General features: G+C 38.7%; 1 protein-coding gene and 2 long non-coding RNA genes across 6 annotated transcripts in view; 1 reads left to right on the forward strand and 2 right to left on the reverse strand.

Moving 5' to 3' along the window:
- Positions 1 to 12,263, reverse strand: part of LOC126378022 (uncharacterized) — a 35,030-nt gene extending 22,767 nt beyond the window's left edge. For all 3 annotated transcript variants that reach the window (XM_050026080.1, XM_050026078.1, XM_050026081.1), the window contains exons 1-9: positions 12,118 to 12,263; positions 11,798 to 12,007; positions 11,231 to 11,521; positions 9,861 to 9,986; positions 5,385 to 5,510; positions 3,294 to 3,461; positions 2,059 to 2,620; positions 1,202 to 1,292; positions 353 to 458 (exon numbers count right to left, since the gene is read on the reverse strand). In XM_050026080.1, the coding sequence (XP_049882037.1) occupies positions 353 to 458; positions 1,202 to 1,292; positions 2,059 to 2,620; positions 3,294 to 3,461; positions 5,385 to 5,510; positions 9,861 to 9,986; positions 11,231 to 11,521; positions 11,798 to 12,007; positions 12,118 to 12,150 (1,713 nt within the window). In that variant the 5' untranslated portion in view covers positions 12,151 to 12,263. The remainder of the gene's footprint in view (positions 1 to 352; positions 459 to 1,201; positions 1,293 to 2,058; positions 2,621 to 3,293; positions 3,462 to 5,384; positions 5,511 to 9,860; positions 9,987 to 11,230; positions 11,522 to 11,797; positions 12,008 to 12,117) is intronic.
- Positions 6,073 to 7,467, forward strand: LOC126378231 (uncharacterized). Of its 2 annotated transcripts, XR_007568046.1 has the most exons (4): positions 6,073 to 6,529; positions 6,650 to 6,764; positions 6,873 to 7,093; positions 7,171 to 7,467. It is a non-coding gene; the product is annotated as an uncharacterized LOC126378231 (long non-coding RNA). The 2 variants fall into 2 exon arrangements; XR_007568045.1 differs by having other exon boundaries at positions 6,073 to 6,764.
- LOC126378233 (uncharacterized) lies at positions 7,413 to 9,426 on the reverse strand. The gene is made up of 3 exons (XR_007568048.1): positions 9,211 to 9,426; positions 8,899 to 9,078; positions 7,413 to 8,394 (listed from the first exon to the last, which is right to left on the reverse strand). It is a non-coding gene; the product is annotated as an uncharacterized LOC126378233 (long non-coding RNA).
- Positions 12,264 to 12,338: the final 75 nt, after the last annotated feature.

The following is a 12,338-nucleotide window of genomic DNA, read 5'->3' on the forward strand; positions in this document are numbered from 1 at the left end:
GGCTTGGAATTTTGATAATAAAAACCTCAGGATCGCATAAAATGTTTCAAATTTTAGTTTTCCTTAAAACAAAAAAAAACCACCTTAAAACAATTTAATAAATTAAATGTATCTATAAATTGTATCTACGCAAAAAAGAACTATTCTAATCGATTTTCAATTCTATCAACCAGCGAACTTTAGATAAATAAACGCTCGAATCTCCGATCACCGCTTACCAGTGAACAACCTACTTTACATACGACTCTCATAATAATTATTTAATGCTTAAAAAATAAAAACCGACATAAATGAACAACATTTTCTCAGTTTTGCGTGGTCATGTTCTAAACTAGATAACGTGAGGACTTACCTGTGAGGTTGCGTCGTACGCAGGTCGAACGTCCTTGAGCGGGCGCGACTCCTGGCTGCCATACTTGTCCCCAGGCTTGTCTACTTGGTGCCGAGACGGGGAAAACCTATTGGCAACATACATAATCATAATACGGATCCAAGACGTGGACGCTGCCCACTAAATGGTTGAGGGAAAGGTGTTTCTACACAGTGAGTGAATACCTTACAAATGACTTATAAATAATGCGTATGACTAAAAATTAAAATAATTCTAGATAGTTAATATTGTATAAATAAATTGTAAATAAATCTTTTGATGTAAGTAATTTAATTTTATATAATCCCACAATTCAGTTGATTCGTGAATTCGTGACGCCAACCGGCGATTATCCCTTTTATTATTATAACCAAAGTTACCAACATAACTCTGAAAGTTAAGAATCTGAAGTGGCTGCGCTGGCCATGTTTCTTTTTTACAGCTTTGGAATCTATTATATTTGACCAAACCAGTGTTAATAAAAACTGCACTTATGATATCTACATGAATAACTAACAAGCGCTCCCTGTTTGAGAAGCATGCCGGTGAACAGGACCACAGTGAGTATTTCACAGGACCACAGTGAGTTTTTCCCAGGACCACAGTGAGTTTTCCACAGGACCACAGTGAGTATTTCACAGGACCACAGTGAGTTTTTCCCAGGACCATAGGGAGTTTTTCACAGGACCACAGTGAGTTTTTCACAGGACCACAGCGAGTTTTTTCACAGGACCACAGTGAGTTTTTCACAGGACCACAGTGAGTTTTTCACAGGACCACAGTGAGTTTTTCACAGGACCACAGTGACTAAAGAAACACGTAGTAACATACCTGGGTGGTTCATGTCGCTTGTGCGAAGGCGACGCTCCGCGACGAGAAGGGGAGTCGCGACGCACCGGCAGCCGACCCATGCGTCTGTCATCTGCTGACCAAATGGTAGCATTACATAAACAGTTTTAATTGGCTCGTGTACGGTCACGAGCATTAATATGTATACACTTTAGTACCATGTCACATTAACTTTTTAACAAATTAAACCGTAAGTCTCATTAAATGTCAAATATGATAGTGCGACAGGGTTCTAAAGTGGGTACATGATATTGTTCATGACTGTACTAGGTTCAAGATAACGTATGAAATTCTTATTACTAAATAAAGACAGATCTAAAACTAACGAAAAACATTTTCTTTTTTCTATTTATGAATTTTAATCAAGAGAAGCGTAATAAGTCCGACATTTTATCACGTTTTTCTACGACGTCACAGGGTGCTTTTTCATACAAATCCCATACTTATTTTGTGTTTTGACGGTTAGTAAAAAGTAGCTCAATTGACTAGTTGGAAACTAGTTTTTATATACATATTACTATTAGCTATACATGTTACTACTAGAGACTCATTACTGCAGAAACTGTTTAAACAGTTTTGCAGGGCATTGCTAAATTGTATATTTAGTATTAAGACCCTTATAAGACGGCGAGCCGCACGAGTTGTACCATTCTTGTGTCGAACTCCGTACATAGAACATCCAATAAAAGTAATTTGTGACATGGAGCCATCGTTTAACTGGCGCTAAGCTTCCTCCACAGAGGTCCCTGTTACCTTGGGATCCGAGTACAGTACTCGTGTTCTAACATGTATACACATATATTTATGTTATATTACGTATAATAAAAATACCACATTACCTGGAGACATCCTTCGTCCAGGAGATATTCTTTTGCCGGGCGACGGCATCCGGCGTCCTGGCGAAGGCATCCTACGTCCTGGAGAACCCATTCTACGTCCTGGCGAAGGCATTCTACGTCCCGGTGAAGGTCCTCTACGTCCCGGTGAAGGCATCCTACGTCCTGGAGATGGCATCCTTCGTCCTGGCGACGGTGGCATCCTACGTCCCGGAGAGGAACCTCTGCGTCCCGGAGAGGGTCCTCTGCGTCCCGGAGAGGGCCCCCTACGTCCCGGTGAAGGCATTCGCCGACCTGGCGAAGGCATTCTACGTCCTGGAGAGCCCATTCTTCTACCAGGCGATGGCATTCTACGTCCTGGCGACATACGTCGTCCAGGCGATTGCATTCTACCATGCGGAGGTACGTCCCTCCTTGGCGAGAATCTTGGGCCAGGTTTGTCATAATTGTGGACGTTCTGTGGCGTATCTCCCAAGTTTTTGGACAGAATAGGTTTCTTAGGGTCGGGGTACTTCCTGTCGAATGTTGGGCTCGATTTCGAGAATGGTGCTTTATCTTGAGGCACCTAAAAGTAACGGTAAAAATTTAGAGCACTTGAATTGGAAAATGGAAAATCGTATGGACAGAAACTTTCCGCTTAAAACCTACACGTCTAAAATATTGTTAGTCTCACATTCTTTATTATACTTTCTTACTCTTCTAACTTTTTCGAGAGAACCAGCATAGAAATTAGAAACAAAATATAGTTCCTGAAATTCTCCCTCCTCCCATCACGTCGGTCTAACAGAAAACTGGGTGCAGTGTGAGTACTGTGTTCATTTTGCGATGGATATACCTCTGAATTGGAAAACGGACGAAATCCTACACTTCTAAAATATTGTTACAGTTTTTCAAGAGAACCAGCATAGAAATTAGAAACGAAATATAGTTCGTGAAATTCTCCCGATCATCAAAAGTATTTCACTAACACAGTTGGCTCGACCGTTATAGACGGCGATACGGCTCACCACCTATCACGTTGGTCTAATAGAAATCTAGGTGAGGTGTGGGTACTGTGTTCATCTTGCGATGGATATACCTCTGACTAGCCTAATTGCGATATAATCGTGAACTTATGTGATAAAAGCTGATAGGATAGGCCCTATTGGACCAAAGTACTAAAATGTTGTAGACTTATAAACACTATACGCCCATGCAGTTCTATTAGACGCAATGGTCACTCAAACATGCAAACTCACATTTTGATTCCAAGATTGTTGATCTTGTTGGTGTCCAGGGATGGGGTGACCTTGTCCTGAATGACCTTCGCCTGAAAGTCCTTGACCTTGGGAGGGCTGGTACAACTGCCCCGTTTGACGATCAAGGTTGTATTGCGGTCCTTGGAAGTTGTCCTTCATTATTGTTATCTGTGGGGAAAAATAGATTGATTTTTTTGGGTTGATGGGGTTGGTAATCCACCTCACAACCCACACGATAGAAGAAGAATACAAATTATACATACACACACCTTTCATGAGGATAATAGGATTACGAAAGCAGTATATAAAGCGAAGGTTGGTGGTAGGGTTGACAGAGGAAGACCTGGAAGGACGTAATTGACCAAATTGGAGATGTCCTTAGAAAAGGTGCAGTACGATCTACTCTGAACCTGCGTGCGTATATGAAACGATTGATGAATGTGGAGGAAGCAAGAGAAGTATGTCAGGATCGGAGCAAATGGAATTCCATAGTCTCTGCTTATCCATGTGGGAAATAGGCGTGGGTTTATGTATGTACGTACATTTCAAGATGACTCCTCTAATATGATAGAGTAATGTGGACACTGGGTTAATAACCTGTCACTATACGGTTCATCAATTTTTTTGGGCAACACTCAGCGGAGAGTCACTGGGGTCGTAAGGGCATCCGCCGGCGGGGTCGCGGTTGTTATGTGCAACTGCGTTCTCGTGTCCCCGCCACATGGCGACAAGGAGGAACACCGTTGGGTTCTTGTGGTAATACCGGGAGGCGACACCCGGAGAGTCTCACATAACCACGTCGTCGTCGTTCCCCCTCCCCCCCCCCCCAGACGACGTTATACGCGTAACGCAAATATCGCGGTGGGAGATACTGGCCCAGGATAGGCCGCAATGGAGGCATACTGTGAACGCCAAGGTGTATGGCTTTGAACAGAAACGTAGGGAAGAGCTTGATTCAAAACGTGACGAGCTGAAGGCCCGACCACCTGCGGCCATAACATATAATTATATCGGAGGTGTGCTGACGTGCAGTGAATGTGGCCGTACATTCACTGCTAAGATCGGTTACGTCAGGCATATAAGAGCGTATCTTAGGCGTATTGGCCGAATACGGCTGGAAGGATATATATATATATATATATATAACGCAAATATAAAAAAAAATAAGTTTATCTATCTCAAGTGCAGTTTTCAGTAACACAGTTGGCTCGGCCATTATAGACGGCGACACGGTTCACCACCTATCACGTGGGTGTAACATAAAGCTCGGTGAGGTAGGTACTTAGTTCATATTGCGATAGATGTACCTCTGACGACCCCAATAGGGCCCCAGCTTACAACTGAAATAGAAAGTATACTCACAAGCCGTCCTTATGTTTTGGCTCTGCTGACCTCAATAGGATATTTTATTCCGTACTAGTGATTTGAAGCATGTGCATATGTAGAACAACTTGTGATTTATAGCTGCATCAATCGCCTTATTAGATTACTATACCGTATATTGTAATAAATATTATTATAATGTACAAAGAGCGTAAATCTATAAAATTATTATACTACATTATATACAGGGTGTTAGTGACATTGTAACGAAAACTTTAGAGGGATGATCGAGACTTCTTCTTTGCGACTCGATGGCGATCGATACTAAATTTTTGCGGACCAATAATTGGCCACGCTTACGGCATTGTCAGTGGCTTCGTAAAGGTCTTTAATAGTGCAGGTGTTAGGGCACTTAGGACAGCACAAAAGGTGAGCCATAGTTTGTGGTGATACTCCACACTCGCAATCATCGCGACCATCAACCAGATATCCCCACCTGCAGAGATTATCCTTGCAGCGGCCAACCTGTGTCCGGAGCCTATTTAAAGACTTCCATGTGGGCCACGCTAGATAGAGAGACAATAATCCTGAGTTGATATCAAATAAAATTTTCCGTCGCAAAAGTATGGAACTGAAAATAATTTAAAAAAAAAACACAAAATTTTCATGAATTTACCGACAGGCAATTCCACTTGATATCAACTCAGAATCATGGTCTGAATCATTCCCCTTAGTATTCGTTTGATTATTGTTGTATTATATACTCACAGGTTTCTGGTTGGCTGTGTAGGGCTGCGGGTAGCGCGGGGGCTGTGCGATGGAGCGGCTGAGCGGCTCGTCGATGATCTCCACGCTGCGCAGGACGTGCGCACGCGCATCGCCGCGGCGCCCCGCCTGTGGTGACCATACGGTAATATCTTTATCTACACAAGACGACTGTTGAACGAATAAACCTGCTTATAGTCCTCGGGCCGAATGCAAGTGGCCACAAAATAAGAAAAAAATCTACACATGATTCATTTTTTTTAACACTGAACACAACAAGAAAATTATTATTTAAGTCTCTGCTCACCCCATCCGTTACAAGCGTAAGTTTTATTTATTTATGTTTATTCAAGCGAAGAAGAGAAGAAAAGAAGAAGAAGTTGTTTAGAGAAGTGTGTCTCTGCTAACCCTGGTGGGAAATAGGCGTGAGTTTATATATGTCTGTATGTATGTTTATTTAGGAAACTCATCATCTTCCGTGTATCCCGTTCTTCACCACGGGGTTAAATGTGAATAGGCTACTTGAAAACCTAGTCAAATGAGATACTTTTTCGAAACGTCAAAACGAAACTTTTCCTTGGAGTTTGTATGGAAATTGTCCTATAAAAGCGGTCAAACGTCGTACTCATTGTTACTTAATTCAAAAATAAGTCTAAATGTAACAATTAGATTGATTTTTGATCATCGAACATCGATTTGATTCTGTCGTACCGCGTAAGCAGCCAAGATGGCGATCCCCGATTCGTGACGTCACATGAAGTTCGGCAAGCCGATTGAACGAATGATTTCAGTACTTTTGACACTAAATCGCTACCGCGTAAAAAATCGAAGTTCGGCGCCTGAAGCCGATTCCCATTGGAAGTGTCAGTTGAAGCCGGGCACTTTTCAGTAACCGTGATCAATTTTAATTTCTTATTTTCACTGTTTTTCAACAATATTAGGAGCTATTTACGGTGGGCGACAAATTTTAGGAACATCTTAATCAATATAAAATTGATATCGGCGTGGATTTTCGTGTTTAAATACCTAAATACAGTGTCATGGAGATAGTCGTTTTATGGGCTCCTGCGGAAGAAAATGTCTTCAGAATCTTGAGCAAATCGATTGCAGGATACTTCGAGAGAAAAGCCAGTATATACTTCTCACAGGTACATCTATTTATAACATTATTTCTGACAAGTGGCTCAATGTTTACAGAGGAAAAGTTGCTTAACTTACTAGAAGCGATTTTTGATCATTTCATACTTATCTATTTTGTTTTGTTTCAGAGAGTAGCTACATTAATAATTTTAGATTATCAAAAAATGCATTTCGGACTTTGTATCATGACTTAGAACCATATCTGGAGGTCCAATGCTCTACAACTGTGCAATCGACTTTAAGGTAGGTGGTTACTATATTATGTTATATTTTACCTTATATTTTGATAATTAAAGTTATACTACAACATTACATGAATCCAATATAATATCTGTATGTTGTATATTACAGTGACAAATGCCCCCAATCAGCCTGCAATCGTGAGATAATATATCAAGTTTCCTCGGACAAAAACTGAGCATGTAGAAGTCTCCAGAGGTTTTAATGACAAATTTGGATTTCTTGGAGTACTTGGATGCATCCACGGCACACACATTGCCATTATCCAACCTCACAAGTGGGAAGAGGCCTTCTTCAATAGCAAGTATTACCATTCATTGCATGTTATGTTGGTAAGAATCATGCCTTTAACTAGCTACATTTGTTTTGATTCTTATGATTGAGTCGCTAAAAATATTTTAATTTTCAGGTTTGTGATGGAGATATGTGCATTACATTTGTGATGCATCCAATGGGAGTGTTAGTGCTAGACTGCTAGCCAAGATAACCATATTTGGAACAACAGCACTTCGAGAAGGGAAAAGGAACATCTCCTTAATTTAAATATGTTTAAGTTCATTAAGTGGACTTGTGTGGTCCTTGAAATGTAAATTACAAAGTCAGTGTGGTGTAATCAAAAGTGGCAGATTTGTTATTCAATAATACAACATCTAAACAAACCTTTCTTTATTGGCATCAAATAAACTATTTTCATTACGCAGATTTATTTATTTTGTGTTATTACATAATTTGTTTCATTGCACCCCTCTCATTAACCAACCTATCTCTCAAGTAGATACATTTTTCTAATCTTGTGTCCATTGTGCTTAATAAAGTAGTTTATCCATCTATCTTTAACTTGTAATAAATAAATCCATTTATTTTGTATAAATACAAGCTTGCGGGGCCTTATGGGGACTAGACTATTTGTAATGTGTAATAGTATAATCAAAAAAGCCCTGCGGGTGGATCAAAGAAATGTAATCAATTAGAACATACCACAAATATAATATTGTTCCCAATTCTTACTATAATATGGAAATATAAGTTAATTGCATCCAACATCTTCATCAATACACCTATACAAATCTTTTTATTAGATAGTAGTTGGCAAGGAGTGGGTGTATAAATATACTATACACCTCTGCCTACCCCTTCGGGAATAGAAGCGTGATGCTATATTATTTTTGTTTCAAAATAGTTCTTGGTAAAATGATATCTAGTTGCTTTGTCTTTAATGTTACCCCTAGACAAACTCACTTAAATAACATGACCAAACTTAAGTATTTAAATTAAATATAGGAGTGGGTGTATACATATACTATACACCTCTGCCTACCCCTTCGGGAATAGAAGCGTGATGCTATATTATTTTTGTTTCAAAATAGTTCTTGGAAAAATGATATCTAGTTGCTTTGTCTTTAATGTACTTTAATGATACCCCTAGACAAACTCACTTAAATAACATGACCAAACTTAAGTACATATTTTAATTAAATACAACTTCACTTAAATAACATAAATGGAGTACTTATACTTTAGCTTAAATATTTACATACAAGTTTATTGAATACATATGTTTTTACTTAAGTATTTTAACTTAGTTTCTCTAGTGTCTTCGTTCTTGAGAATCCTCATGCTGCTATTCTTTAACCTGTAATAAATAAATCCATTAATTCATATAAAATACATGCGAAATATAAACAGTCACAATATGACAAAGTTTTTATGACATCTATCGTGTACATTAGTAATAGTCTTTATAGACTAGTTATAATCCTTTAGTTATTACTTTATTTATTTGGGTGATCCCGGCAAGGCAGAAATTTTGTAAAGTGGTACTTCATGAATTAAAAGTTTAGGAACACTAGCCGACTCTAATGGAATGAAATACAATGTAAAGAAAATATTTTGGAATGTAATAAAGTAGCACATACAAAGGTATAAGGATATTTATATTTGGCCTTTATTCTTGCTAGTATGGAGTAAAATATGCTGATCAAGGAGGTAAATTTGGGTATATAACATACATACAATCTTTACGCTACATCCCTGGCGGGGTAGGCATTTAGGACAGACCACCAAGTGTCGTGATCCTTATAAACTTCTCCTACTTGCTCCAATTCCATACAATTTTTAATAAGTTTGAGTAAATTACCTTATATTGGTCTTCACCTAACTTCCTCCAGCAGCAGCCGAAGCAACTCTGTTTGCATATCCGCGGCCTTGCTATTAGCTTCAGCAGCTGTCGCCAGCCAGCTTGTTAACTGCTGAAACAAGTCGCTCCTCCATGTCTAGCCTCCGACTCTCTAGATCTAGTAGGTAGTAAATCGGTGATCTAGAAAAACAAAAAGATACATTTACAAGTTTCCAACAAACTATTTAAGTTGTTGAACAATGAATAGGTTCATTATGTGACTATTCTTTCTTGACTTGTTTCTTACTACTACTAGATTAATAATTTACTTACATTTCTTTCGTTATTGTTGTTATTGTATAAATTCTGAGAAGATAAAACTGTTGCATTCGGCGCGAATTCAAGTATGTCAGCTGATATAACATAACGTCATTTTTCTTTTTTTTTTGCGTTTCATTACTTCAGTTGCAAAAGAAAAATCCGTCGTTGCATTTTCCTTTTGTTTTAAACATTTGTAAGACTTTACAAAGTGATTAACTAAAAATATTATCAATTAATAAAAATAACATACAAAACTAGTCTGTATTTTTTAATTTCATAATGATATAAAATATTAAATGTTTACCAAATGTCTCAACGGAACGCAAGACCAAAAGTCATTCGTTCAATCATGCACCCCTCTAACATGTCTATTATTATCTATGGATTGATTTTCATCCCGATTGCAATGAACATCGGAAATTACCCGGTACCAAACGCCGAACTTCGATTTATCTGAATCGTTTTCAAGTCGCCGAAGTTCGGCGAATTAGCCGGTAGGCCCCCTGAGACTGGCTTCTATTTCTAGATTAGCATTATAATAGTGCTGTAGTATTGACCTATCTTTTGATTAACATTAAACAGTGTAAACTATGAGACTGGTTATGTAACCACCAAAAGTGGCTCATGTCTCAATAAAAAATAGATTAAAAAAAATAACTTACATTAGGATCAGGCACATTATTTTTCGGCGGGAATCCATAACCCTGGTCTTGTGGCGCCATCCGTCCTTGGAATTGATCTCTCTGGTCGAAAGGACGCATATCTGGCCTCTGTACTTGAGGTAGAGGCTGAAAAAAATAAACTCCAGTGTACTAACATAAAAAAAATGATTGATTAATTGTCATAAAAGTCTGCTATGGTATAATGTGATTGATGAAAGAAATAAATATTCTGATTACTTATATGTCAGAATTTGTAGTCATATGCAGTGTAACATAGTTACAGCACAGCCTCGACACTATATACAAAAATCTTGTACGTACTGTGGGCCTTCTTACCCTGTGCGTGTGAGTGAGATAGACAGTCTACACGGGCTTCCTTACTCAATGGTTTAAATATATTAAGTATCTGCATTTTGTTATGAAGAGCCAGGACCCCATAGCACAGGGAATCCTAGTTTGGGCTCCTGTCTCCCACATACATATGTATAATGAGTTTGTAAATTTAAAATTTGTGGGAGGCATTTATTATTATTATATTAAGGTGGCCCTCATTCAAGACATTGAAAACAAAACGAAACTTCTAAAGTGGAGATGGACTGGACACATGTTAAGAGAAAAAACAACAAAGTGGACCAGCCTTATCACAAACTGGACCCCACGAAACAACGCCAAAAGGAAAAGAGGCCGACAGATGCAAAGATGGTCAGACAATCTGACGAAAATAGCGGGCCCACTCGGAAGACGAAGAAATAGAGATACATGGAAATCGCTAGAAGAGGCCTTTGCGTCTAAAGGACGCACTATACAGGGGACTGTTAGTACTTAAGTTATATTTATTTATTTTATCATTGTAATCCTGTCTTCTGTTAAATAAAAGGCATTGAAATTGAAGGTGGCCCTCATTAGGGGGCAAACTTATTTATTTCATGGGTGGATCCAGGAGGTATTGAGGGTCGTAACCTGGGCGACACGTTGGGTCAAGGGTGGCCACTGCAATGTTATTTAATTCTCTACGAAGATAGTCTGCGACCTGGTGACCCCCTCCTGATATAAAAGCCGGATCCTCTCCCGATTTATTTATGTAGTAGGTTCAGAAGGAAGATCTTAAGGAAACATGGCCCAAAAGCAATGTTACTATTTCACATTTGTTAATATTGTGCATTTACTTAAATTAACTTACATTAAAAACATTTGCTTTTTTAGGTGAAAGGCTTCAATGTGGCCTTCTTAGCCTCCCAGATCTTAGTTCACCTTGTAAGTGACTGCAAAACAATTCAACAAATTCTGTTGCCTTTTTAACCCCCGTGTTACTACTTTAACTGAAATTAAGATGATGTTGATGACATCATAATAAAATGGTTAGACTTTACCTGTTGCCCATAAGAACCAGTATTCACAGCTTGGGGTTGTTGGTAGCCAAAGTTATTCTGTTGCAGGGGGGCATGGCCCATTGCTTGATTAGGACCAGGTTGATTAGGCACCCATTGGTTGTTACTGTTATTGGCCCATGGGTCCGCTCTGACTGGCTCTGGGCGCATCATTGGGTCAGGCCTGACAATGTCCATAGGCCTATTGCCGTAGTTGGGCCCAGTCTGGTTAGCATAGTCATTTCTTTGTGGATATCCTTCTCGTTGGTCAAAGTTTGAAGGTGGGTTGGATTGCTGTAAACAAGATTGTTTTCATTCATAGCACATTTAAAAGTATCTTGTTACTAAAACATTGGGTAGGGGTTTTAACAGGCTTATACCAGCACTATACAAATTATTAGAAAGCAAACAACACTAAACAAGTCTGAAAGCTTTTTTTTGGAGGTTGTGCTCACCGACGAAATGTAAAAGTAGAATTGACTTGGCCAGCCTAATGAAGTAAGATTTAGAAATAATAGTGAAATGCGGGGTACGATTTCAGGTCATTGTCATCAAGTTTTGCTAACTTACCGGCGGTTTGCTTACAGGCACGACACTTAAAACATTAGTTCCCATGCGGAATCCATCAAGACATTTTATCAAATACGACCCCTCTCTCTCATCTGCTAATCCGATACGAACTTTCTTCGTACCATCGCCTGCCGTCACCAAATTGTCCAATATGTAGTCATTTATATTACACTTCTCTTTAATCATACATTTCAAATCGTGGTATTTCACCTGAAACGCAAATAAATTAGTAAGTAGGTATAATATTAGTACTGTAAGGTAAGTAGGTAGGTACCTAACCAATAAACTTTGAGCAAAAATTAGCTGCCAAAAATACTTACGGCGAGTGGTAAACCGTGAATTGTTAGCATCATCTTGAAAATTATTTATGACTTCACAGTTCAGCTGGAATAATTGCAAACATAGCAATTCTTTAATAAATTGCTCGTAAATACAAAATCGAATTCACAAAGTTAACGCCATCATTGAATGACTTTGTTGAATGATTGCATTGTTGAATGAACTATTTGAGCTAAATTTGAGCTGAAGAAAAAAAATATCG

The sequence above is a fragment of the Pectinophora gossypiella genome, chromosome 25 (genome assembly GCF_024362695.1).
Source record: "Pectinophora gossypiella chromosome 25, ilPecGoss1.1, whole genome shotgun sequence".
Lineage (NCBI taxonomy): Eukaryota > Metazoa > Arthropoda > Insecta > Lepidoptera > Gelechiidae > Pectinophora > Pectinophora gossypiella.